Source organism: Microcaecilia unicolor, chromosome 2 (genome assembly GCF_901765095.1).
Source record: "Microcaecilia unicolor chromosome 2, aMicUni1.1, whole genome shotgun sequence".
NCBI classification, from domain to species: Eukaryota; Metazoa; Chordata; class Amphibia; order Gymnophiona; family Siphonopidae; genus Microcaecilia; species Microcaecilia unicolor.
This window is the reverse complement of record NC_044032.1, coordinates 256696909-256723679: the sequence shown is the minus strand read 5'-3', so window position 1 is coordinate 256723679 and position 26771 is coordinate 256696909. Positions and strand designations below refer to the sequence as shown.

General features: G+C 45.3%; 1 protein-coding gene across 5 annotated transcripts in view; it reads left to right on the top strand.

Annotated features, from left to right (window-relative positions):
• LOC115463466 (rho-related GTP-binding protein RhoA-A) overlaps nucleotides 1-24745 on the top strand; it is a 65944-nt gene extending 41199 nt beyond the window's left edge. For all 5 annotated transcript variants that reach the window (XM_030193986.1, XM_030193983.1, XM_030193984.1 and 2 more), the window contains exons 3-5: nucleotides 13720-13840; nucleotides 14026-14156; nucleotides 23387-24745. In XM_030193986.1, the coding sequence (XP_030049846.1) occupies nucleotides 13720-13840; nucleotides 14026-14156; nucleotides 23387-23560 (426 nt within the window). In that variant the 3' untranslated portion in view covers nucleotides 23561-24745. The remainder of the gene's footprint in view (nucleotides 1-13719; nucleotides 13841-14025; nucleotides 14157-23386) is intronic.
• Nucleotides 24746-26771: the final 2026 nt, after the last annotated feature.

The following is a 26771-nucleotide window of genomic DNA, read 5'->3' as shown; positions in this document are numbered from 1 at the left end:
GTCTTCAAATCTAAGCTGAAAGCCCACCTTTTTGATGCTGCTTTTAACTCCTAACCCTTACTCACTTGTTCAGAACCCTTATTTTATCATCCTCACTTTGAATGTGGAGGAGTGGCCTAGTGGTTAGGGTGGTGGACTCTGGTCCTGAGGAACTGAGTTTGATTCCCACCTCAGGCACAGCTCCTTGTGACTCTGGGCAAGTCACTTAACCCTCCATTGCCCCAGGTACAAATAAGTACCTGTATATGTAAGCCGCATTGAGCCTGCCATGAGTGGGAAAGCGCGGGGTACAAATGTAACTAAAATAAAATAAAAAATATTCCCTTATCTCTTGTTTGTCCTAATTAGATTGTAAGCACTTTGGAGCAGGGACTGTCTCTTCATGTTCAAGTGTACAGTGCTGCGTACGTCTAGTAGCGCTATAGAAATTAGTAGTAGAGTTCAATTCTGGTCACCGCATCTCAAAAAAGATATAGTGGAATTAGAAAAGGTGTAGAGAAGGGCGACAAAAATGATAAAGTGGATGGGACGACTTCCCTATGAGGAAAGGCTAAAGAGGCTAAGGCTCTTCAACTTGGAGAAAAGACTGCTGAGGGGGAGATATAATAAAGGTCTATAAAATAATGAGTGGAGTGGAAAGGGTAGACATGAAGCGTCCATTTACTGTTTCCAAAAATACTAGGATTAGGGTGCATTCAATGAAGCTACAAAGTAGTAAACTTAAAATGAAAAGGTGAAAATATTTCTTCATTCAACGTGTAATTAAACTCTGGAATTCGTTGCCAAAGAATGTGGTAAAGGCAGTTAGCTTAGTGGGGTTTAAAAAAAGGTTTGGACGGCTTCCTACAGGAAAAGTCCATAGACCATTATTAAAATGGACTTGGTGGGGGGGGGGGGGGGGGGGGGTGGAATCCACTGCTTTTTTTTTTTTTTCTGGGTTAAGCAGCATAAAATGTTTTGTACTTTTTTGGGATCTTGCCAGGTATTTGTGACCTGGATTGGTCACTGTTGGAAACAGGATGCTGGGCTTGGTGGACCTTTGGTCTTTCCCAGTATGGCAATACTTACGTACTTATGGATGTAATTGAAGAAAATGTACATCTTCCTTACACTGACCTGTATACTCTGCTATTGAACAGTCTTTTACAAGCAGTGCAGTTTTTTGCTGATGGCTGGTGAAATGTTGGCATCAAGACCATTTAGCATTGTTTTGCTCACAGTTTTTAGACACGATTGTATGGAACCAGACATTGCTGAAAATGGAAATGATGGTATTTTGGAAGTGCACAACATAAACTTATGAAGTTTTCAAGCATCAGTAATCTTCAGTTATAATGAAAAAACGAAGGCGCTGAGGGTGAAAAATCAGGAAATCAAGCATGAATAAATGCAAACCAGGATGCTAGGAAACATATTTATAGATTTGACTATTTCATGCAGGAAGGCAACAAAGGCAGCCTTATTTGCTTTAGAAACTCTGCGTTTTCCAAAAACAGGGAGTTCATTTATCTTTTGAATATTTAAATGTCTGTATCATATCTCCCCTATTTGTACCCATATGAACAAAGCAACTGGCTCTTCCCCAGTACTGTCAAATCTTATCTAAGTGGTGAAGTCTGCTACCCTTTCACCAAACAAGCAAGTAACCAAGCAATCCTCAGTCACTAGGCACCCAGCTAGTTACGTATCTAATGATTTGAATCTTGAACTAAGCCTGCCACCCTCAGTCACTAGGCACCCAGCTAGTTACGTATCTAATGATTTGAATCTTGAACTAAGCCTGCCACCCTAACTATTCTCCTGGGTAGGAGCCCCTGGAGGGACTTCAAAAGAATATTGTATTCTGTAACACAGTAGATGATGGCAGAAAAAGACCTGCACGGTCCATCCAGTCTGCCCAACAAGAAACTCACATGTGCCCCTTTTTGTGTATACCTTACCTTGATTTGTACCTGTCTTTTTCAGGGCACAGACCGTTTAAGTGTGCCCAGCACTATCCCTGCCTCTCAACCACCAGCCCCGCCTCCCACCACCGGCTCTGGCACAGACCGTATGTCTGCCCAGCACTATCCTGTAGAGGGCAGGTCCTGAATACAGGATCAATTTTCTGCCTTACCACGGTGGTGCTCTTTTTTTTTTTTTTTTTTTTTTCCAGATAACCTCTCTTCTAAGGCAGTACAGAGGCCAAACTGGGGGTGGGATGACTTTGTCCTTGTAGGTCTCTTCTATATACCTATATCTGCTTTTCTAGCCTCTAAACTTGTTCTGAGAGCCAGGAGGTCTGTGCGCACATGACCTCTCACCAGTGGGAAGAATCATACATGTAACATTCGGTGAAAAGACTGGATAGCACCCATCTTGCTGCATCTGTCCATCTTAGTATTGGTGAGTTGTTGAAGTTGCTTAGGGAGTTGGGATACCTTAACATAAAGGACCTTAATAAAACATAAAATATACACAAAATCTTGTTTTCTTCTCGAACTGCAAATAGTTACTGTGAATCACTTTCAGAGGAACAAGCCTTGTGCTGACAAATTTACCCCTTTGTCCTCTTTAATTGGGTTAATTGACCCCAAGTGTGTGTGTTTTTGGGGGGGGGGGGTACGGAAAAGACTATCGTCTTAGTCTTTTCTTTCTCATGTAATATCTAACTTTTTTTTTTTTTTTTTTTAGTGTTAGGGCTGTAACAGCTAAGTTTGTTTTTGTTTTTTAAATAGGGGCAAAATTTGTGTATGCATTATCCCTCGTCCATAGGAAAAATAACAGCATTTTGTTTTTATAGTTGCAAGTTTTTTTTCCCCCAATGTTCATCACTTTGCACTTGCCCACTGGTTTTTTTTGTTTGTTTTTAATTTGACATTTTTCCCATGTCCTAGTGTCATAAAATCATCTGTCTGGAATTCCTCACAATCCTTCTGGGTAAGACCATTTCTAATCACTGGCGCCCCTTTATTTTTGGTGTCTGAGTTGAGTCCTAAGACATGGCATTTGATGTAAGTTTGTGGGTTTTTTTTAACTTTGAATATCAGTGGCTTGAATTCGTTGAGGAAGCGTTACTTATCTCAGGAATTGATACACCAGAAAGCCCAAGTTGTATTCCTTCAGGAGACTCACCTTTTGAATGGCTCTGAGTACCTTATCCACCATAGTGTACTCCCACAGACATTTTGCTTCTGACTTGCAGGATGCAAAGAAAGGGTGTGAGTATCCTTTTTCACAAAGATCTTAAATTGGAGATTTTAAAAGTAAAAAAGGAGATACATATTTTTGAATGAGGTGCCTTTGACTTTAGCAAATGTGTGCTCCCAATGTGGGTCAAGCTGCCTCTCTTTCCCACTCTCCTCTGTGTTCAGTTGGGGGGGGGGGGTGACACCTGTCTTTAATCTGGCTCTCAATCCCCTGCTGATAGACTCCAGTGCTTTGAAGGTTTTATTACAGGACTTGGGATTGTATGATATCTGGATGGAGGTGAATGGGGCACAATATGATTATACTTACTTTGCCCCTCATTCCAGTACTCCTGTATAGATTTGTTCCTTTATCTCCCTAAACACACATGTTGTAGGGACAGGCATTGGAAATATATTCTGATCATGCTACATGTTTGGGCCTTTTGGTTGATTGTGATGAGCCTGTGGAGAGATTTTGGACTCAACACCAGTTTGTTAAAGGATGTGGAAGTAGTGAAGGCTTAAGCTTGTTCTGGCAGAGTACTTAAAGCATAATTTTCATTCTGGCCCTCCTCTCCACATTGTATGGGATGCCTTGAAGGCAGTTAGGAGGGGTTTCTTTTTGAAGCATGCTGCTGAAGCAGTATGAGCCAGATTTCTCAGAGCAGGAGATACTCTCATTGATCTGTTTGTGCAGCAGTCTAGGTATTTATATTTGAAGTAGTAGCGATTTCAGTGCATTTCATCTTTTCACTTATCACATTTTATGTATGCAGAATATATCCAAATTTTGTCCTACACATCCATTAGAGACTCCTGAGGCAGGCCTTTGGCTGAAACACAGGCCTGTGTTGAGTCGGTGGAAGCAATAAAGAAGTGTTGTCTGTCTATTTTTGACACCTTCACTGTGTTTTATGCTTCTCTTGAACTGGGTCATATTCAAAAGTGGAAGTAGGAATTGGGTATTGTCTTCAGGTAAAGCCTGCTTTACCCTCCTTATGCAGGTGAAGAGTTAAGTTGTACTGTATATATAGAATGGAAAAACTGACTGCTATTAGACCCTAATACTGTTGGGCTTTGGGAGAAAATCTGGGAGTCTGAAAAATTCACTTTTTTAAAGTGAGGAAGATTGTTTTACATGCCTAGGACCTGAGACTATAATCCTAGTGGGGTGAGTTCCCTCTCCTTTTTTTTTGGGTTGGGAGGGGTGGGGGTTTTTTTGGTTTTTTTTTACTTTGACTAGTTTAAAAAATCTTGAACATTCCTTGTCATCAAGCAGATGCAGCCATTACAGATGGGTTGTGTCCATTAACCAGCAGAGGGAGATAGAGAGCACATTTTTTTCAGTGCCTCATACCAGCTTGCTCCACTGCCTCTCCTTCAGTAATCTCTTATCTCCCCTAGCAGAGTGATTGTAGCATCTTCGAGCTCCATCAAAAATCTGCCTGGAGGTGGCTCCCTGCTTGCCAGTTGTTAGCCGGGGTGTTGGAGGCTATAGCAGCTTCCCTTTAAAGGCACATAGGTTCGCCCTTTCCCTGCCTTACCCATACCGCCGTGAATGTGGACACATTGCTTAGCTTTCCCTGTCCTTCCCACCAACAGTGGATGCAGGCACATAGGTTAGCCCTTTCCCTGCCTTTCCCACTCACCTGAGCCTCCGGAGTTGTATTTACCTCTGCTTTCCTCACAGCGTTAAAAAAAAAAAAATAGGAACAGAGGTTTTTTTCTTGCCTTTTTCTGTGGGACCGGAGCTGTGATACTCAGTCCAGTGAGGTAAGAGTGTTTTCTGACTCCTCCGGGGTGGGCCCGCGATCGGGGTGATTTTGGCGTGAACCGCCATTTTGAATTTTACCGCCGTTTTCGGCGATGGCTGCAGAGAACGTAAAGCGCTGTTCCAAGTGTGGCAAGCGCAGATCAGCAGCGGGGCTCTGTAAATCATGCTGTACAAACGTTAGAGCCGGCCAGAGCATGGTGAGCGACGATTCTTCGCGCTCTGAGCTGGCAGCGGGTGCCATTTTGAATTTATCACATGGCGCGACCTCCGCTGAGACGGAGAGTCCTGAGCCCGGGGGGAGGTTGATATGAGAGCTACTAACCTCGGCAGAGATCCGGGTGCCCAGGGTGAGTTTTTCTCCCCTGATTTTGTCTTATTAATGCATAAAGCATACATGCTTAAAAGAGCTCTCCCACAAAGCCCTGCAGGGGCCTCTTCTAATGCCCCCCCCCCCCCCCCCCCCCCCCCCGGTGGATTCTAGCCTGGGTATGCCCTCTGAGGCGTTATTCCCTGATAATTGGCAGAATATGAAGTGCAGAAGGGCTCATTCCCTTTCAGAGAGTGCTGCACCTCCATTTCACCCCCCCCCCCCCCCCGGTCGGGCTGCGAGGATTCGGAGGACTCTGGCAGGCCTTCATGGTCTGAGGAGCCAGAGTCTGGTGCAGAAGTTACTCAGGATCTAAACGATCCCTCCGCGGTGAGGATTTTCCACCGTAATGAGCTGCCAGCGCTTATTTCTGATACCCTGCAGGCTCTCTCTATTGAGGACCCTGACAGTGGCTCAGCCTCCTCTGTGAATCCTAGGATGGCTAGTACCAAAAAGTCTGCTCGAGCCTTTCCTTTGCATGACTCCATCCAAGAGCTTATTTCCGCTCAATGGGCTGACCCCGAGGGACCGTTGCAAGTTTCCAGGGCTATGGGGCAATTATACCCTCTGAGTGAGGAGCATATGGCTCGCTTTGCTATGCCTAAAGTGGATGCCCTAGTCACAGCTGTGACAAAGAGAACTACCCTCCCTGTTGAAGGAGGTGTTGCCCTGAAGGATATTCAAGACCGTAGACTGGAATCAGCACTTAAACGGTCATTTGAACTTGCAGGTCTCACTATTCGGGCATCTGCATGCAGTTGTTATGCTGCTAGAGCCTGCCTGGCTTGGTTGCAACAGGCAGTGGAACAGCCTGGTGATGGAGCGGAGCCCTTTTCAGATGTGGCTCCGCGGATGGAGTCGGCCTTGTCCTTTCTTGCTGACGCCCTTTATGATCAGAGCTTCGGCTAAACACATGGCAGTAGCAGTGGCGGCTCGCCGTCTTCTTTGGCTACGGCATTGGGCGGCGGACATGGCCTCTAAGCAAAGGTTGGTGAAGTTGCCCTTTCAAGGCCTTCTCCTGTTTGGTGAGGAGTTGGAGAAAATTGTGAAGGGCCTGGGTGAGGCTAAACCCCAGCGCTTGCCCGAAGATAGGCCTCGGCCTTCCTCTAAGGGTGCGGCGGTCCACTCCTCTTACAGACCTCACTTCCGTGAAGCTCGAAGGTACCGCCCGGGGCGTTCTGCTGGGTTCACTTCTCGTGCCCATTTTCAGCAGAGGAACTCCTTTCGCTCGGACAAACGTTCCACAGCCGCTGGCTCAAGGCCTGGAGTTCAGGGGCGACCCTCTCAATGATGCTGCGCCGGCCCTCTCCAAGTCCTGTCATCGGAGGACGTCTTTCCCTCTTTGCCGAGGAGTGGGCCAACATTTCCTCAGATCAGTGGGTCTTGGACCTGATCAGAGACAGTTACAGAATAGAATTCCACGCCCCTGTAAGAGACGTGTTTGTGGAGTCCTGATGCGGTTCTGCCGCCAAACGGGCGGCGGTAGAGGAGACTTTGCAAGGTCTGATTCAGACAGGGGCCGTGTCCCCGGTACCTCCCGCCGAACACGGCTGCGGCCGCTACTCCATCTACTTTGTGGTGCCGTGAAAAGGAGGGTCTTTTCACCCTATTCTGGACTTAAAAGAATTAAACAAGTCCCTGAGAGTGCGGCATTTTCACATGGAAACCCTGCGCTTCGTCATTGCGGCGGTACAGCCAGGAGAGTTTCTCACGTCTCTGGACCTGAAAGAAACTTACTTGCACATTCCAATTTGGCCCCCGCACCAGAGGTTTCTGAGGTTTGCGGTGATGGGAAAGCATTTCCAGTACCGGGCCTTGCCTTTTGGCCTTGCCAAAGCTCCCCGCACCTTTTCGAAGGTTATGGTGGTAGTAGCTGCCTTTCTAAGGCGAGAGGGTATTCGGGTTCACCCGTACCTGGACGACTGGCTCATTCGAGCAAACTCTGCTGCAGAGAGTCAGCATGTCACAGCCAGAGTGGTCTCAGTACTTCAATCTCTGGGCTGGGTCGTCAATTTGGGCAAAAGTCACCTGACCTCGCAGTCTCTAGAATATTTGGGGGCCAGGTTTGACACAGCCTCGGGGTATGTGTACCTACCCGAGCAAAGGCGGTGCAAGCTTCAGAATGAGGTCCGTCTGCTCCTGAGGATGCCCCGCCCGCGAGCTTGGGACATTGTCCAGCTGCTTGGATCGATGACGGCCACCATGGAACTGGTGCCCTGGGTGAGAGTGCACCTGAGACCTCTACAGTATGCTCTACTCCAAAGATGGTCTCCAGTATCTCAGGATTATCAATGCAGACTCTCTTGGCTCCCTGCAGTCCGACTCAGCATGAAGTGGTGGCTCTCAGACAGCATGCTGCGGCGAGGAATGCCGCTGGCGCTCCCCAATTGGTGCCTAGTGGTGACAGATGCCAGCCTGAAAGGCTGGGGCGCACATTGCAAGGGGAAGCATGCCCAGGGTCTATGGACACCCGAGGAGTCTGAGTGGTCCATCAACCGCCTAGATTTGAAAGCGGTGTTTCAGGCGCTTCTGGCCTTTCAAGTGACCCTGGAAGGATTGGCTGTCAGAGTGATGTCGGACAACACGACAGCAGTGGCCTACATAAATCGACAAGGCGGCACTCAGTGCAGAGCTCTAGCCGCGCAGGCCGAACAATTTGCCACTGGGCCGAGCTGCATCTACAGTTTGTCGGCAGCTCACATTGTAGGTCAGAGCAACGTGCAAGCCGATTATCTAAGCAGGCATCAGATCGATCCAGCGGAGTGGGAACTTGCAGACGAAGTATTCCTGCAGATATGTGCCAAGTGGGGCAAGCCTGTGATGGATCTAATGGCGACAAGCACCAATGCCAAAGTCCCGTGCTGCTTCAGCAGACGGAGAGATCCTCGCTCGGCGGGGTTGGATGCCTTGGCTCAACCCTGGCCTCCGGGCCTACTGTATGTGTTCCCTCCGTGGCCCTTGATAGGGCGAGTGCTCCTGTGGATTCGGCTGCATCCAGGAGAAGTGGTTCTCGTCGCCCCGGATTGGCCCAGGAGGCCTTGGTATGCGGACCTCCGACAGATGCTCGTAGAGGATCCCCTTCAGTTACCTCTGGTTCCGCACCTGTTGTCACAGGGTCCGGTGACCATGGAGGACGCCGTCCGATTTGGTCTTATGGTCTGGCGATTGAGAGGGCGCAATTGAGACAAAGGCTATTCCAATAAAGTAATTACCACTCTCCTGCAAGTCCGCAAGCGTTCCACTTCCGTGGCTTATGCCAGGATTTGGCGCCAGTTTGAAGTCTGGTGTTCTAAAGAGATCACACCCCTGCGGGCTCCTGTCTCGCCGATTCTGGACTTTTTGCAGGATGGTGTACAAAAAGGCTTGGCCTATAATTCCCTGCGGGTGCAAGTGGCAGCGTTGGCCTCCCTGCGTGGCAAGGTTGAAGGCGTGTCTTTAGCTGCTCATCCAGATGTGGCACGGTTTCTTAGAGGGGTGCTTCGGCTCCGTCCTCCCGTGCGTGCACCTTGTCCAGCGTGGAACCTGGGGCTAGTGCTGAAAGCCCTTCAGGTTGCTCCCTTTGAACTGCTTCGGCGTGCTTCAGAGAAAGATTTGACACTGAAGGCCGTCTTTTTAGTGGCCATTACTTCGACGAGACGGGTGTTAGAGCTCCAGGCGCTGTCCTGTAGAGACCCTTTTCTGCAGTTTTCGAAGTCCGGGTTCACGGTTCGGACCGTGCCTTCCTTCTTGCCTAAGGTGGTTTCAGCGTTTCACCTAAACCAACCTATTTTCTTGCCCTCCTTTGTAGAGGAGGAGTTTCCATACTCTTTTGGGCAATTGCACCTGTTGGACGTGCGCAGGACTCTGCTGCAGTATCTGCGAGTTACTAATTCTTTCAGGACCTCTGATCATCTGTTTTGCTATCAGGGCCTCGCAGAGGGTCTCCAGCATCTAAAGCCACTATTGCCCGCTGGCTTAAAGAATCTATCTTTTCAGCTTATTTGCTTGCCGGCCGGCCTCCGCCTGATGCCTTTAAGGCGCATTCCACTAGAGGAATTTCCTCTTCTTGGGCTGAAACTGGAGCACTCTCTCCAAGAGATTTGTAGTGCAGCAACATGGGCTTCTAAGCTCTCTTTTTGCCCGACATTACAGGCTGGATGTGGCTGCCAGGAGGGACGCACATTTTGGAGCGCAAGTGCTGGCGCGTGGTGTGGCTTGTTCCCGCCCTATCTAGGGATTGCTTTGATACATCCCATCTATAATGGCTGCATCTGCTTGATGACAAGGAAGGGAAAATTAGGTTCTTACCGTGATAATTTTCTTTCCTTTAGTCATAGCAGATGCAGCCATGATCCCTCCCTGTCTGATTGCTATCTGCTGTAAATCTATTTCAGGTTCTGTTCATGTTTCCTGGAGATTCCGTCCTTGGGAAGAAAGTCGGAAAACAGTCTTCAGGATTCTTGTTCAATTAAAGGAGGATGACTTAATTCCTTCCAGTTTCATGTTTTGGAGGATGAGTTTATTCCCTCCAGTTATGTCTCAGTGGAGGATGAGTTTATGCCCTCCGGGAGGATATTTCATTCCCTCCATTCTGAGTTAATGCCCTTTGTTGTAGGGCCATCGTTCGCTGTGAGGAAAGCTCATGTTATTCCCATTGCGGTTTGCCATACTGCTTTGGAAGCTTCAATTACTGAAGGAGAGGCAGTGGAGCAAGCTGGTATGAAGCACTGAAAAAAGTGTGCTCTCTATCTCCCTCTGCTGGTTGATGGACACAAACCCATCTGTAATGGCTGCATCTGCTATGACTAAAGGAAAGAAAATTATCACGGTAAGAACCTAATTTTCCCATTTGGGAGGTACCTTTATGATGACAGAAATGAGTCTTTTTGCATTACTGTAATATGAGCTACATTGGTTTTTATTAAGGTCTGTTAATCTTGTCTTTCCATAAAGACCATGTTGATTTAAAAAATTTAAAATAAATTGCTAGATGTTAAACATTCTAACACCAATTCTTATGTTCTTGTGTTGCCCATAATATTTAGTTCTCTGCCTCAGTTAGCTTTTAGGTCAGTGGTTCTCGACCCAGTCCTTGTGCTTTTCCAGGGATCCACAGTGAATACGTATCTGATCAGCAAGCAGTGGTGGTAGTTCATGTGAATCTGTGATGCTTAAAGGTAGTCCCTGTATGCAAATACTAAGTCATGAATGGCGGGGCTGACACTTCCATGATGGTTTCTTGAACTATAGGTGGGATGATTTGGCATTTCCTTCCAAGAGCAAAAGTTGGGTCGTTTATCGTTTATTTACTATACCGTTACTTCTTACATAGCAAATCAGTACAGCTTACATCTTTAAAATATAAATGACATACAATATCTTTAAAATACAAATAAAAAATACAACATTGTAACATAAAAGAAATCCATTTATGATAGGACAGCTCTAACAAAACTTCCATACAATTACATATATCACTCATACATATCACATTCAAATACTGCTACCTTAACATAATATATTCCCTGTTCAAATAAACTATATTTCATTTCCTGAGTGGTTTTCTCCAAATAAAATGACACTGAATTTCCCCTTATAAACAGCACTAGATATCAAAAGCTATTTGAAAGAAGTAAATTTTTTAAAGCTTTACGAAAGAGCATAAATGATTCTTCTACCCTAATATGTTTTGGGAGAGAATTCCACAATGATGGTGATAAGAAAAAGAAAGCTGAAGCTCGTGTTGATTCTGTTAATATATGGCCTAGCTTTAAGGCTACCACTGGAATATTGCTGGCCAGAGCTATGCAGCCTAAAAACAACTGAAAAAGTACTGACCAGGCCAAACAACAAGTAAATGATGTAATATTTGAAGAATCTGCAAAAAGCAGGTCTGAACAATGAGTTCTGCCACAAATTGGTACAATTTTTAATTCAAATATAGCACCTGTAATGAAAGATCAGATGAATAAAATGGAGCTTATTAGTTTTGGTATACAATGATACAGAGGTAATAGAGTTCATGAGAAAGGTATGAAAAGTATTGCAGCCGGAAGATGTGAAACTGTTATCTCAACGCTTCCCAAAACATGTTGATAATTAGCAGTAGCTGAGAACGGAAGGAGGTGGGCACATCAGATAGCAGATCACATGGGAAAGTATGATCTCAGGAAGTTGAGACATATTAGGAGCTAGGTATCTCACCATTCACTTCTATGGAGAAGATAGAGTATAAAAGAGGGGAGAGTTTGGCTCAGTTTGAGAGTCTCTTCTCCAAAGCTTCAGTCAGACGGCGAAGCCCTGTGCGGTTGAAACCAGAATCTGATGTCTGTATTTGTACCAATTTGAAGACTTGTCTTTGGGTAAGAAATAAAATGTATCTATTTATCTAAACCTATCTCTGTCTCTATTTTTATAGATTCTGTCTTCTCTTTACCTAACATTTAGCCTACAAGGTAGATCATATACAAGTGACACTCAGTCTTTGCAGAAACTTAGACAGATGTTTAATAAGATTTATGTGGGAACATAAATGGTCCAGAATATACCTAGATCTAGAAAAACAGAAAGCAGTAGTTATGGGAATTAGTTTTCAATTACGGCTCCTAATGCCACCCCAGAACAGACCCCCTTATGATTGGGTGACAATGGAGGTTAGAGAAACTATACAGAACCTGATATATGAAATAGGTACTATTAGTCCCCCCGTGTGAAGGAGTCAGATAGAGGTCTAGCAGAGGGGAAATTAAAACAATTCCCACCTTGCTCTTGAAGGCGGCGGGATTACCAACCTATTATCAGTAAGTGAACGTAAAGTTCATGACGGTGTGTATGGAATAGTTAAATTTGCAAGATATGATGGTGTAGATAAATATAACGCTTTGTATGTAAGGATGAGAACCTTAAAATAAATTCTCAAATGGCTTTGTTGGCCAGAGATTGACTACATGACAATCTCAGTACAGGATTCACACAGGTCATGAGCACAGTAGGTAACTGACCTACTGGTTTGTGCCATATGGCCTCTTTCTGGGAATTTGATTGAGGACCACTGGTATGACTGGAAATGCAAATCCTCCTTTTTCTAAGGCAGATCAGTGCTATCTTTCCTCCTTTGATTTGCTTGCTTCTCGCATCCTGATGTGACCAGGGTGGTTTAACTATGTAGACTTGCTCTACCTTTTAATTATCTTTGTGTAATTATAATTTTTTGAGTAGAAATATTTTTTTATCCAGCTGAGTAGCATTTTAGAAGACAAATGGCTACATAAAGCTGCCCAAGTGATGTGATTCTTTGAAGGAGGCCTGGGCTAGGGAAGTAGGGTGATCCTTAGATGATATTCACTTTAAAAGGTTTTTGTTTTTTTTTAATTAGCCATTCTAGGATGGTGTATAGTGCTAAGCTATGAGAGTGTCTTGTGGTATCCATCTTGTGTATTTTGCCACAGAGATGGGCCTTCCATGCAATTTGTGCCACCACCCCGCCTCTCGTGTCCAGGGTATCCCAAGCTTGTAAATCACAATTAATAGTAGTTGGCAATTAAAGAATTCTGTTCAAATCCCTGATGCCTCAGTTAAAATCTTGTCTCAGGTGGAGTGGCCTTGCCAAATTGGTCCACACAGGCTCTGAAATTGGTAAGGCTGGTCCATTCCCTGGATAAAAGAAAGGGGTGGGAGATGGACCACGGGTGCCAGAAACTGGAAAGACTCAATCTTGGTTCAAATTGTTTATTGGTAAAGGACTCAACACAATGTATTTTGGCTGTTACGCCTGCATCAGGAATCCTGTATGAAATGGAGAACAAATGAACATCTAGTGTCCTGATGTGATGAAATGCAGAATGGTCTTTTTAAAAAGACCTTTTTATGGTGAGCACGTTTCAGTTGAAATAGAACTAAGCAAAATGCATTTCTTTTATCCATTTGTGTTTTCTCGTGGGAACTTTGAGTTCTCTTTGCCAGCGGATTCTCTTAGACACTTGGTCCATTCTCTCCCATGCCTAGAAATATGAAGTGGTATTAACAGTTGTTAATGAACAAGTTCTCCTGAAACTTCCCAAACTGTTTTCCAAGCTCAGCTCTACTGTTCTGGACAATATTCTCTGGCAACAAATTATGCGCCTAAAGTGTTTCATATTTGTGTTGAAAATTTATAATCTAATACAGGAAAAATTTTCTTCTCATTAGGGCTGGCAAGGGAGAAAGGAAGAGAAGCCAAAAGTATTCATAGGATTAAAAAAAAAATAGGCAAGACAAAAAAAAATAAAATCTGCAAAGGTAAGTATTAAAATGATTAGCCGAGCAGATGGATGCCCTCCACCTTCACCAGAATTTAACTTAATCTTGATGTTAATCATGATCATAATTGTTGGGCTGCAGTGTTTTCCGTGCACCTCACTGCTTGTCTGTCTCTCTCTCTCTTCTCACAGGTAGAACTTGCACTCTGGGACACAGCTGGACAAGAGGACTATGATCGCCTGCGACCCCTCTCATACCCTGACACAGATGTCATCCTCATGTGCTTCTCTATAGACAGTCCAGACAGCTTAGGTGAGTATCAGAATGATGTGGGGTGTAGTGGGCATTGTAAACCAGGGTATAATCTGGGAGGGAATAGTTCCCCATTCTAGTGAAGGAAAACAAAGCAGGGTATAATCTAGAAGGGAATATTTCCATATTCTAGTGAAGGAAAGGAAAACAAAGCAATCTTACGTCTCTCCTTTTATAACTCTTAGAAAACATCCCAGAGAAGTGGACCCCAGAGGTGAAGCACTTCTGCCCCAATGTGCCCATCATCCTGGTGGGGAACAAGAAGGACCTACGGAATGATGAGCACACACGCAGGGAGTTGGCCAAGATGAAACAGGTGAGAGGCTGCTGCCAAAAAGTGCTTCCATTACATAGCTTTCCAGTACGCCCACTATTTAAACAGTGCTGTGACTCTTCAAAGCATTGGAGATTGATCTGAAAGCCCTTTATTTTCCAATGTCTGAATAGAACCCGGGGATATTACTTTTTTTGCAGGAACTTGGGTTAGGAGCAGTCCTTCAATTGGAAGCTGTTCTGGGGGTAGGGGCTAGGAGCCAGTTCTCACTGGAAGCAACTGACTTCACAAGTATGAGCTCACTTTTCAAGCATGAGTTCCCATGGAAGTACATGGGAAGCTTTGACGTGACCATGAGTTGTCAGGATAGGGGGCAGAAGTATGTTTGGAGATGAGCTTGCATGCGAGGGTGATTGATGGTCCTCTAATGGCTGTGGTTGGATATTACTTGAGGATGGAATGGGATCTGAAGGAAATTCAGCACTGAAGTAGAACTGTGCTGTCTTGAACAACGCTTTTTAAAAGCTGAATGTGGGGGCTGCTAGCAGCACCGCTGAGGCTTCTGCTGATTGGAGAACCATTAACTTTGCTAGAAGTTATTTTCCTTGCTTCCTGTCCCCTATATCGTGTTCTGGTGCTTTTTTTTTTTTTTTTTTCCTGAAGAGCAGAGACAGGAGTGACATCCTGTGATCAGAGCTGTTCCCTTTGCTTTCACTTTGTGAGTTGTATTTTTTTTTCTCAGAGGACAAGCAGGCTGCTTGTTCTCATGTGGGTCGACGTCCACGGTGGCCCAGGAAACAGCAAATTTTTCAACAGCAAAATTTAAAAAAAGTTTTGCCAGAGCCTTCTGGTGTGCGAACCGCGCATGCGCAAACAACTTCACGCCCATCGCGTGAGCGTTCCCACTCAGTTTTTTTCTTGTCCGCAGTGAGGTGAAGAGGTTTTTCCCTGTTCGTTTCGCTGACCCAGAAAGTCTTTTTTTTTTTTTTTTTTTTCAATCTTTATAATTTCAAATTTACATTTACATTATGGAAATTAAATGAAAAAACTACAATGAATAGAATTTAAACCAATACTGGATATTAACCTATTAAATTTGTCCACAAAAATAGGCAAGATACAAAGAAATTATAAGATAGGTAATACATTAAAATAATCTGAAAGGGAGTATGTTAAATGTCCGCTAGCGAGTTCCAGCATTTAAACTGTGGGTGTATCCCGTCTGGGAGCATCTCCTTGTTCATGGGCTAGAATAAATTCTTGCATTTTCCTTGGTTCAAAGAAAACATAGTTGACAGCATTTAGGGAAATTAAGCATCTGCAGGAAAATTTTAAAAGAAAAGTCCCACCAAGAGCAAGAGTTCTAGCTTTTAAATCCATAAACTGATGTCTCCTCTTTTGAGTTTCCTTATTCAAATCAGGAAATATACGTATTTTGGAACCAAGAAACTCTGCCAAAATATGTCTAAAGTATAAACGCAAAATGTTGTTTTTATCAGTTTCAAAAGCAAAAGTCGCTATGAGAGTTATGGAGTAGGCTTTTACTATCGGTGGTAAAGCTTCCTTCGGAATAGCCAATACTTCCATGAAATATTTCTTCAACATTTCCATGGGAGGAATCAAAGGTGATTTAGGAAATTGGAGGAATCTCAAATTATTCTTCCTAGACTGTCTAAATATTCAATCTTTTTTTCCATGATATTTCTATCTTGAATAAGTGTTCCTATGGAACTTTGTAATTTCTTTATTTCTTCATCATGTGAAGCAGATGTTTTTTCACACGATTGAACTCTCTCATTTAAGGTATTACTAAATTGCTTCAACTCGGATAATTCTTGCTTAACAGTTACCTGAAGTGAGATGTTTAAAGACTGGATAACGTCCCACAGCGCTTTGAGCGTTACTACCGCAGGTCTTTGTTTCAACTCGAGGCCCACAGGAGTAGCTCCCAGTGTTTGCGAGGACAAGTGCACATCAGTGCCTGCTGTCCCAGACTATGGTAAATCCACTGGGGTAGAGAAAACAGCGGGTCCTCTCCCAGCCGCTGGAGTAGACCTACCATCTTCGGGTGAGTCAATCCGAGGCTCCATTGCTGTTATCATTCTGCTTCCCGGTCTCGGAGGTGGTAGTTGTAGAAGCGGGCTTAACGAAGCCGCTTCAATGCTGAGGTCTTCGCCAGTATGGGAAGAACTGGTCAAGGCGGGCATTTGCATACTCGGCGTCGAGATTCCGAATACCTCAAGTGTCGCTTGTCTAAGAGTAGGATTTCCACTGGGGTTAGGAGAGGGTCTGGCCCTGGTTTTCCCTTTCCTTTTCCCCATCCAAAGAGGGTGAAAAGGACAATTCTAGCAGTTTTGCTAGAGGCTTCGGGAGTTCTCTGCACACATCTCCTCACGTAGACGCCATCTTGCCCCTTCACCCCAGGAAAGAGTCTTGACAATTCTTTCTATATTTTTTTGTTTTATTTTTATAGTTCTTTAAAAAAAAAAAAAAAACTTAGGTTTTGGCACTTTCTAAGTTTTTTTCTTTCTTTTTGACGCGGCCAACTTTAGGCCGCGTGGTCGGGTTTTTCCCCTTTGTGCCAAAAAATGGCACAATCGTGTCTTTTAATTTTGCCAAAGCCATTTTTCCTTCCATGTCATCGAAGACACCCAGCAGCTTCAAACATTGTACTCGGTGCACGGACCATCTCGGGTACCTATACCCATGCTTGGTGTATCCAGTGCCTTGGGCCCGACCATAGCCCAGCCGCTTGCAGTGTCTTCACGTGAAGAAACGGACCCAAGTGTCTCGAAGCCCAACGAGAGAAGCTTTTTGGGGCTTGATCCGGTCCTTCTATGTCGACATCGGTACCGAGGTCGGCAGCATCGACATCGAGGGACGCATCGACGTCAGGAGCGAAGGGTAATGGCTGCGGAACGACCAACTCGTGCTGGGAGCAGTGAGGCGTCGAGTGGGTCTCCACCTGTCTCGAGGCCTCCTGTTATGCAGGCCCCCCGGGACCGACTGTCGTACCCGGCCCCGAGGAGCACGTGAGGAATCCACGTCTTCCTCATTGGTACCGAGGAGTCTAAATGACAGGCGTTGAGCGAAGGCGAAGAAGCACCGTCATCGTTCTCCTTCGACACACGGTGCCGGGAGCTCTGGGGCATCGAGGGAATCGGCACCCAAGAAGCGTCGGCGCCAAGAGGATCGCTCCCCCTCTATTCAGAAGGTGCCGATGTGTCGGTCTTCTGGCAGCCTGGTACCTGTTCCCGATCCTCAACAGGTTCTGCCACTGGCTCCTGTACCGACCCCGCAGCCTTGTCCGACGGCGGCTCTCGACGAGTGCATCAGGCCCTGCTTCCAGAGCTTCGTACGTCTATTAGCACTTTAGAAATAGTAGTAGCTTCTGGAAGGATTGCTGCGCCAGTCTGATTCGGTGTCGGGGGTGCTTGCGCCTTCCGTACCATCTGCTGAAGCGGCATCTGGCCCTTCGCCTATGGTGAGGTCCCCGACCTCGGTGTCAGCCACGGCATCGGTGTTGGCTGCCACCCAGGTCGACTCCCCTTCGACGTCGATGGAGGAAGCTTCACCGGAGTCCAGGCGGGCGTCGACTTCTCGGCACCGCCAACGAGGATGTCATTCCACGGCGTCGAGGCAGGCTCAGTTTCGGACTGCTCTGAGGGATGTCTTATCCGATACTGAAGATGAGCGTTCATGGGAGGAAGAGGAGGATCCCAGGTACTTTTCTTCTGATGAGTCCTATGGGATTCCCTCTGAACCTTCCCCTCCACTGGAAAGGAGACTTTCTCCACCGGGAGTCTATCCTTCACTTCCTTTGTCCGGGAAATGGCTGCTGCTATTCCATTTCCTATGGAGGTTGAGGATGAGCCCAGGGCTGAGATGCTCGAGGTCCTGGATTATCCTTCTCCACCTAGAGAGGCTCCTTTGCATAATGTACTGAAGGAAGTCCTTATGCAAAACTGGTCTTCCCTCTGTCTAATCTCATGATCCCGAAGAAAACTGAATTCTAATATCGGATCCACGGTGAGCCTGGATTGATGAGGTCTCAGCTACCTCACAATTTGGGGAGCTCATGTAGATGGGCTTCATGCTCAGGGAGCCTGGTCTTTTCAGGAAAAAGGTCTGCAGATCAACCTCCTGGAATTAAGAGCGATCTGGAACGCTCTAAAGGCTTTCAGAGATCGGCTGTCCAACCAAGTAAACTTAATTCAGACAGACATTCAGGTTGCCATGTATTACACCAACAAGCAGGGGGGCACTGGATCTCGCCCTCTGTCAGGATGCCGTCCAGATGTGGCTTTGGGCTCCCTTACATTAAGTTCCATCATAACAGAGTAGTTCTCCGCACGCACCCAAAGTTCCTGCTGAAGGTGGTGTCGGAGTTCCATCTTAACCAGTCAATTATCTTGCCAACATTCTTTCCCCATCCTCATACCCGCCCTGGCGAAAGCAGTTTGCACACCTTGGACTGCAAGAGAGCATTGGCCTTTTATGTGGAGCGGATAAAGCCCTTTAGACAGTCTGCCCAGTTGTTCGTTTTTTGATCCCAAAAGGAGGGGAGTCATCGGGAAAACGCACAATCTCCAATTGGCTAGCAGATTGCATTTCCTTCACTTATTCCCAATTTGGGCTGACTCTGGAGGGCCATGTCACGGCTCACAATGTTAGAGCCATGGCTGTGTCATTGAGGAGATTTGCAAGGCTGCAACGTGGTCATCAGTCCACACATTCACATCTCACTACTGCCTTCAGCAGGATACCTGACGCGACAGTTGGTTTGGGCAGTCGTTGCTGCAGAATCTGTTCGGGGTTTAGAATCCAACTCCACCCCCCCAGACCCATTTTTGTTCTGTTCCAGGCTGCACTCTGTTAGTTATTTATGGTTTCAGGTCAATCTATGTTGTGTCCTTGCAGTCGCGAGGCCCAGTTGACCAATGTTCATTGTTTTGAGTGAGCCTGGTTGCTAGGGATACCCCACATGTGAGAACAAGCAGCCTGCTTGTCCTCTGAGAAAGCAAAGATACTTACCTGTAGCAGGTATTTTCCGAGGACAGCAGGCTGATTGTTCTCGCAAACCCGCCCACCTCCCTTTTGGAATTGTTTTATTTGCTGTTTGATTAAACTAAGCGGGAATGCTCACGCAGCGGGCGGGAAGTCGTCCGCGCATGCGCGGTTTGCACACCAGAAGGCTCTGACAAAACTTTTAAAATTTTGCTGTTGAAAAATTTGCTGTTTCCTGGGCCGCCGTGGACACCTACCCACGTGAGATCTGCCTGCTGTCCTCGGAGAATACGTGCTACAGGTAAGTATCTTTGCTTTCTCTATGGTCTGCTGTGTGTGGGCAACTTTGTGGGAAGTCTTTTTTTTTCCCCCTTGAAAAGGGCAGGGGGGGGTGTTAGCCTACAGCTGGACAAGAAATGATTAAATGTGATGAGGGAGGAGCAGGAGTGGAGTGCCAGTACTGATGCTGGGGCCCTGTGCTCAGCCACCTCTGCTGCTGAGGAGATGCTCCTAGTGGTGTAGCTGACATTGGCTCGCAACTTTCCCTCTCCATGTCTGTGCTGGGCATCATGGGGTTCAGGTTGGAGAAACTAATGTTGAAGGTACCACCGGCATGAGAGATTTTTCTCTTTCACTTCTTGGATGTGCAGAGGAAGGGAGAAAGCTGTCTGCATTTGTCAGTCAGTAGCTGACAAACTAAAAGGGGAGGTATCTGATAGCAGTGCAGGAACTTCTGCCTTGGCTCATATCAAAAGATTTCTCTGAGTTAGGGAATGCTGTGGCACATGGATTCCATCATGTCTCCATAAAATGTGCCTACACATACTTCCTCTATTTATAGATCACAGGATCTCCTAAAGTGGCTCATAATCTCCAAAACTGCACTCCCTTGGCCTGATGTCAGATTAGTAGTTGTACTGGAGCATGGTCCAAACACACAATCTGTGCTAATGTCCTATCCCCCAATATTACGTTCACACTGTCATGGACCATACAGTAGAATTTGTGTCCTGTATTTATCTCCAGATATTGGATTTAATGATGCCAAGAAAAGTTTCAAATGTTTTCTATGGAACCTAGAACCAATTGCCTCCTTTTTTACTTAAAATATACCCCCCCCCCCCCTTGGATCTTCATCTTTTTAATATTTCCAGGGTGTGTCCTCTCAATATTAGGACCCCTCCCCTTTCTGTGTACACTAGCAAAATACAAATAATACATAGGCACTGTGCATATATTTAGTAAATACTCTCCTATTCTCCTTTTTATGTCCTGTTTAAATATTTCTATCATGGTCACCTTTTAAACTTAAACTCCTATTGAGAAAATGTCTCTGTGTCTTAATATTTGGAACTATGCTTTTGGGCAAATAGTTTCAGATGAATCTGAACATTCCTCGGTTTTTTTGGGCTGCCACCCTTTAGTTGATTTCTTACACTTTCAATTTTGGGGAACCGGCACAATATGAAACAGATATGGTGGACTGTTGAGTCAGTCATCGAGCACACAGCACTTGTATTTTGATGCATACAGATGATTGGAGGCGGTGCATTTAGCCAGCCAAAGGAGGGGCAATAGACACATAGTGTTTTTCTACCGGAGAGCAGTCATCCAGCGTCAACGTGTAAACACGATTACAGCGACCAAGCGGAATGCATGGCGTCTGTAGGAAAAGGACTATTCAGCTGGCAGGATTGAGTTCTGATCCTTTGTGTATGATATAATGTATTAGTATTGCAAAATATATGTAAATTAAGAAACAGCATTAGTATGCAGTTTAAAATGTAAAAACAGTTGGTTTGTTTTCAAATACAGTTGGTGCAAGGTGAGTGGAGGAATGAATGTGTGAGGTTTTAACATTAGGTAGTAGTGCTAGAGTGGTTAGTGAGCATTGCAATACAATAAAATGTTTTTGTGATATGAAAATTACTGGAGTCTTTGTGTAATAGATATCAAAAGTGACTCTGGAATTAAGTTATCCCCTAATTAGTAGTTTTGTTATCAAAGTACATGCTGTGCCATGTCTTGCTGCTTACTGTGAACATAATTGCAAAGAAGAGCCACTTAGCTCACATTGTCCCTAGTTACTTTGTAGCAAAGAGAATTTAAAGGTGTTCCTACTAAGCAGTGTGGGGCCAAATACCTACTACTACTACTTATCATTTCTATAGCACTACAAGGCATACTCAGTGCTGTACACCATACACAAACAAGACAGTCCTTGCTCAAAGAGCTTACAGTCCATCCAGCTGCTGCATCAATTTTCACCTTAGCTGCAATCTGTTTGATTTTTGTTTGTGTCACAGGAAAAATTTACACTCTGATTTAAAGGTTCTGTGCACTCCGGTTTCATGTGCGACAGAACATGATGGATTGAACCACCACTAAGTTTTAATTGGCATATTCTGGCTGCTACCTGCATATAGTCACCATTTTCCTCTTGCTTTGGCACATCTTATTTTCAGACTACCTCTGGACTTGTTTTCCAAGTCCTCAATTTTATCTATCAGCTGATTCATCTGTTCCCGCTCTTAATACTGCCTTTCATAACCTGCAGCATCTTTCTTGCTCTAAGGTTATGACTTGTTCAGCTGGTTCCCCAGCTCTTATCACCTTAACTGAAAGCACACTGATACAGCCTATGTTTTCACTCTTAATAAGCTTTAATTTCCAGGAACGAGCTTCATAATTGTTGTCGTGTTTATTGCTTTGCACTTGTTTTCAGCAGCTTCCATACATGCCAGTTTCCTTAGGCCTCTCCATACTACATGTGCTACTTTGTGTAGGCCCAACTTACCACTAGTATGGATAAACACTTTTATGTTTGTCTGTTTTCTTGAACCATTTGTACTTTCACCTTGGTGTTCAGTTTTCTTTACCACTATAATGGGAGCAAATTTTTAACTAAATTCCAGGCATCAGGGTAGAGGAGCTTTTATCACTAAGCAGCCATTGGGTAAGGTGACTGTTCTCTTTCCCACTATTAAGTTGATGTAAAAACTTTAATACCTGAGGACGTTTGTATCCTTTTTTTTGCTGGGGATACTTTTGTAAATATCCTTATCTTTTCACTCACCAGTATTCTTGACTGCCTTCCTACACCAATCTTTCACCTGTGGATTGAAATGCCTAGCCACGGCTAGGGTTAAACCTGCAGCCATGTAGAGGGTCTAGCAACAGCTCAGGTGCACGTGGGCATGTGCTCTACACTAGCATCCTGCTTCTGGCTGGGTCCCAACCACCTCTGGGCGAGTATTCTGCTAAATTTATCTTCAGTGATTTCTAGGTTACTGGGACCACAGTTCCTAGAAAGCACTTACAGACCCAACACACAAACCACAAGGATTCTTAGTCCAGACAAGCAGTCAATAAACTAAAAAGGGTTTGTCATAACAAATATTGAACAGTAAACTACAAAAACAGTTGGCAAATAACAGGTAACAGAATAAGGATCAATTATAAAACTAAATATTTTATCACTACCTGGATAGTGCCTGGGAAATACAGGAAATATAGCTGCTCACAGGTTCTCAGTAAAGAGGTCTTTCTCTCTCTACTTCCAAATTGAGACTGGAGAAGCAGTATTTCCAGACTGGCCCAGGAGTTCAAATCCAATCAGTGCCCAGGACAACATTTTTAAAAGCAGCTGGCCACATCACTGCAGGTTACTTCCTCTCTGTTTAAATTAAAGAAGGAACAGTAATTTCTCTAACAGCTTAAACATAAAACATGCACCACCTGCTGGCCAAACTAGAGACACTTCATGAAATATTGTTAATTCATATGCTAGAAAATTCACCATTCGCCACAGGTTCCTTTGTTGATAGAGCGTTTCTCAGAGGATAGGTAGTCAAATACATGGCCAACATTCCCTCCCCAACTAGCAGTTTTGAGGGTTTTTTTTTTTATAACTTGGTAAATGTCTGCCTTTTGCATGTCTGCTGTCTATTCTGTGAGCCAAGACACCTGGAGGCAAAAATCCCCCCCCCCCCACCCCACCCCCCCGGGTTATTTTTCAGATTGTATTCTGTCTGAAGTTGAAGATTAGAATACATCAGTGTCATCTAGGGCAGTTCTCAGCCCAGCTGCTTGGTGACCACTGGTCAGTTGGGTTTTTAGGATATCCACATTAAGTATTCCTGAGATTGTGATCTGAAAACTGACTAATTATTAAATGCCTGCTGTAGGTCCTTGAAATAAGCCACCTGCCTAAGTTATGTCTGTTCTTTCCTTGTTGCTTATAATATTCTCATTTCAATTTATAGGAGCCAGTGAAGCCAGAGGAAGGACGAGACATGGCCAATCGCATCAATGCCTTTGGATACCTGGAGTGCTCAGCAAAGACCAAAGATGGTGTGCGAGAGGTCTTTGAAATGGCTACACGGGCTGCTCTCCAAGCTAAGCGTGGCCGCAAGAGAAACGCTTGCCAGCTTCTGTGAGGGACCTAGATGGAAGGGGGAAAGTTATTATTTTGAGGGGCATTGCACTTTTTTCCATCTTTCCTCCCCTCCCCAGCTGCACGCTCTTCTGGTTCTTCCCCTTCCCTCACCCCCTCCTTGCCTGCTCTGCCAGCAATTCAGAAGTTTTTGGCAGTAAGAGTAAGCAAGATAGGAGGTGGTAGATGGGGTGGGGGTTGATTTTTGTACGTCTGAATTTAGATTCTGAAGGTTGTCCCCATTTCCTTCCCGCACCTCAAAAAAAAACCTGGGGTGACTTAAGTGTGGGTACAGGAAAGAATGGGTCTGAGCAGCCTTTGCTGTCTCTTCCTCTCCCCTTTTTAAATTCCTGAAATCATTGACTTTTCTGTATCGGGGGCAAAGAGGAAGAAGAAAAAATCTGCCCCTCCTGAGGCTGGTTTAACTGAAGACTAGAAAATGCAAAAGGATATGGTTAGCTAGCTCTGAAGAAGTTACCCTATAAATACACTTTTTTATAGCACAATCCATTGGGAAGGTCTGAGAGCCGGTGGCCATATTTGGTGACTCCCCTGAAAGGGTGGTTTGTTTTTTCTCTTCTCAAAAAAACATTTTTCCCCCTTCTAATACAGAAAGGATGGAATGAGCATTTTTGGTCCTTTGCCAGAGTGCACAGCTAGTTATGGCAGGGCTTGCTCGTTTGATCAAAGGTCAGAAGGGGTAGCGTTTTAAGTGTTTTGTGATTCCTTCATGATTTATCCCCCTGTTTCTCCTAGGCCTGTGCCTACCAGATCCTCACAACTGCATTTGAATTAAAGCATCTGTGGTTTACATTGGGACTTGATTTCTGACCATTGCATACAGTATATAAACCATCTGTCATCTCATCCCAGCTTATTCAGGTCATGCTAAGGCCAGTGTGGTGTGGAGGGAGCAGTTGTCCCACAATGTGGAGCTAATGAGGAAGAGACGTTCCCTTGATTCCCCCCCTTCAAAAAACCCCACAGTATTTGTATAACTTGTGCCAGCTGTAACTAAAGAATAGATGGCTGGTGTACTGAACTTGACACCACCCCAGTCTTCCCTTTCTTCCCCTGCCTTTCAAGGACTAATTCTGCCTTTTTCTAGCAAATCTTTAATCATACTGATTTAAGGGGGGGAAAGGATATTTACAATAAAAATAAAAAAATAAAATTTTTTAAAAAGTCATTCCTCAGTTTTCTGTGTTCACTTTACAAATGTACCATTTAAACAGTACTGAAGGAAATGAAAACGTCTGTAATTTGCTCTGACTTTGGCATGGGCTTTGTCTCATGCTTTTGAGGTTTGGTTTCCCTACTATAGATGGAGGAAGTTGATGCTTAAGCTTCCTCTCTTCATATGGCAGCCAACCATGGAAGAAACATCCTTTCTATGGGGAGATTTAAATTCCTTTTTGTCTACCAGGCCAATTCAAGACAAATGGGTTATGTCCATCTACTAGCAGATGGAGACCGAGAAAATAGTTCCAAGTGAATTGCCCTTAAGGGTATCGTGCAGCCTGGAATGTATTTTCTCTGTCTCCAAGCAGATGGTAGATAGCTGACAGGTCTAGTTGCATAATAAAAATGTGTTGATTTTTTGTTCAGTACTACTACTACTATTTGACATTTCTAAAGCGCTACTAGGGTTACGCAGCGCTGTACAATATAACATAGAAGGACAGTCCCTGCTCGAAGAGCTTACAATCTAATGGACAAATGTACAGACAATCAAGTAGTGGCAGTCAAATTGGGGCAGTCTAAGGTTAGGTGCCGAAGGCAACATTGAAGAGGTGGGCTTTGAGCAAGGATTTGAAGATGGGTAGGGAGGGGGCTTGGCGTAGGGCCACAGGAAGTTGATTCCACGCATAGGGTGAGGCGAGGCAGAATGGGCGGAGCCTGGAGTTGGCGGTGGTGGAGAAGGGTGCTGAGAGGAGGGATTTGTCCTGTGAGCGGAGGTTTTGGGCGGGAACGTAAGGGGAGATGAGGGTGGAGAGGTAATGAGGGGCTGTAGACTGAGTGCATTTGTAGGTGAGAAGGAGAAGCTTGAACTGAATGCGGTATCTGATCGGAAGCCAGTGAAGCGACCTGAGGAGGGGGGTGATATGAGTGTATCGGTTCAGGCGGAATATAAGACGAGCAGCAGAGTTCTGGATGGATTGAAGTGGGGATAGATGGCTAAGTGGGAGGCCAGTGAGGAGAAGGTTGCAGTAGTCAAGGCGAGAGGTAATGAGGGCATGGATGAGAGTTCGGGTGGTGTGTTCAGAGAGGAAAGGGCGAATTTTGCTGATGTTAAAGAGGAAGAAGCGACAGGTCTTGACTGTCTGCTGGATATGCGCAGAGAATGAGAGGGAGGAGTCGAAGATGACTCCAAGGTTGCGGGCAGATGAGACGGGGAGGATGAAGGTGTTATCAACTGAGATCGAGAGAGGAGGAGGAAGAGGAGAGGTGGGCTTTGGTGGAAAGACTATAAGCTCGGTCTTGGACATGTTCAGTTTCAGGTGGCGGTTGGACATCCATGCAGCAATGTCAGACAAGCAGGCCGATACCTTGGTCTGGGTCTCCACAGTGATGTCTGGTGTGGAGAGATACAACTGGGTGTCATCAGCATAAAGATGATAGTGGAAACCATGAGATGAGATCAGTGAGCCCAGGGAAGAGGTGTAGATTGAAAAAAAGAAGGGGGTCCAAGGACAGATCCCTGGGGAACTCCTACAGAGAGCGGGATGGGGGTGGAGGAAGAACTGTGAGAGTGAAGGTACGATGGGAGAGATAGGAGGAGAACCAAGAGAGGACAGAGCCCTGGAACCCAAATGAGGACAGTGTGGCAAGAAGTAAATCGTGATTGACAGTGTCAAACGCAGCGGATAGATCAAGGAGGATAAGGATGGAGTAGTGGCCTCTGGACTTGGCAAGGAACAGGTCATTACAGACTTTAGAGAGTGCTGTTTCTGTCGAGTGTAGAGGGCGAAAACCGGATTGAAGTGAATCGAGGATGGCCTGAGAGGAGAGGAAATCGAGGCAGCGGCTGTGAACGGCGCGCTCAAGTAGTTTGGAGAGGAAGGGTAGGAGGGAGATGGGGCGGTAGTTGGAGGGACAGGTAGGGTCAAGTGATGGTTTTTTGAGGAGAGGTGTGACTACAGCATGCTTGAAGGTGTCAGGGACAGTTGCAGTGGATAGAAATAGGTTGAGGATATGACAGATGGGAGGGGGTG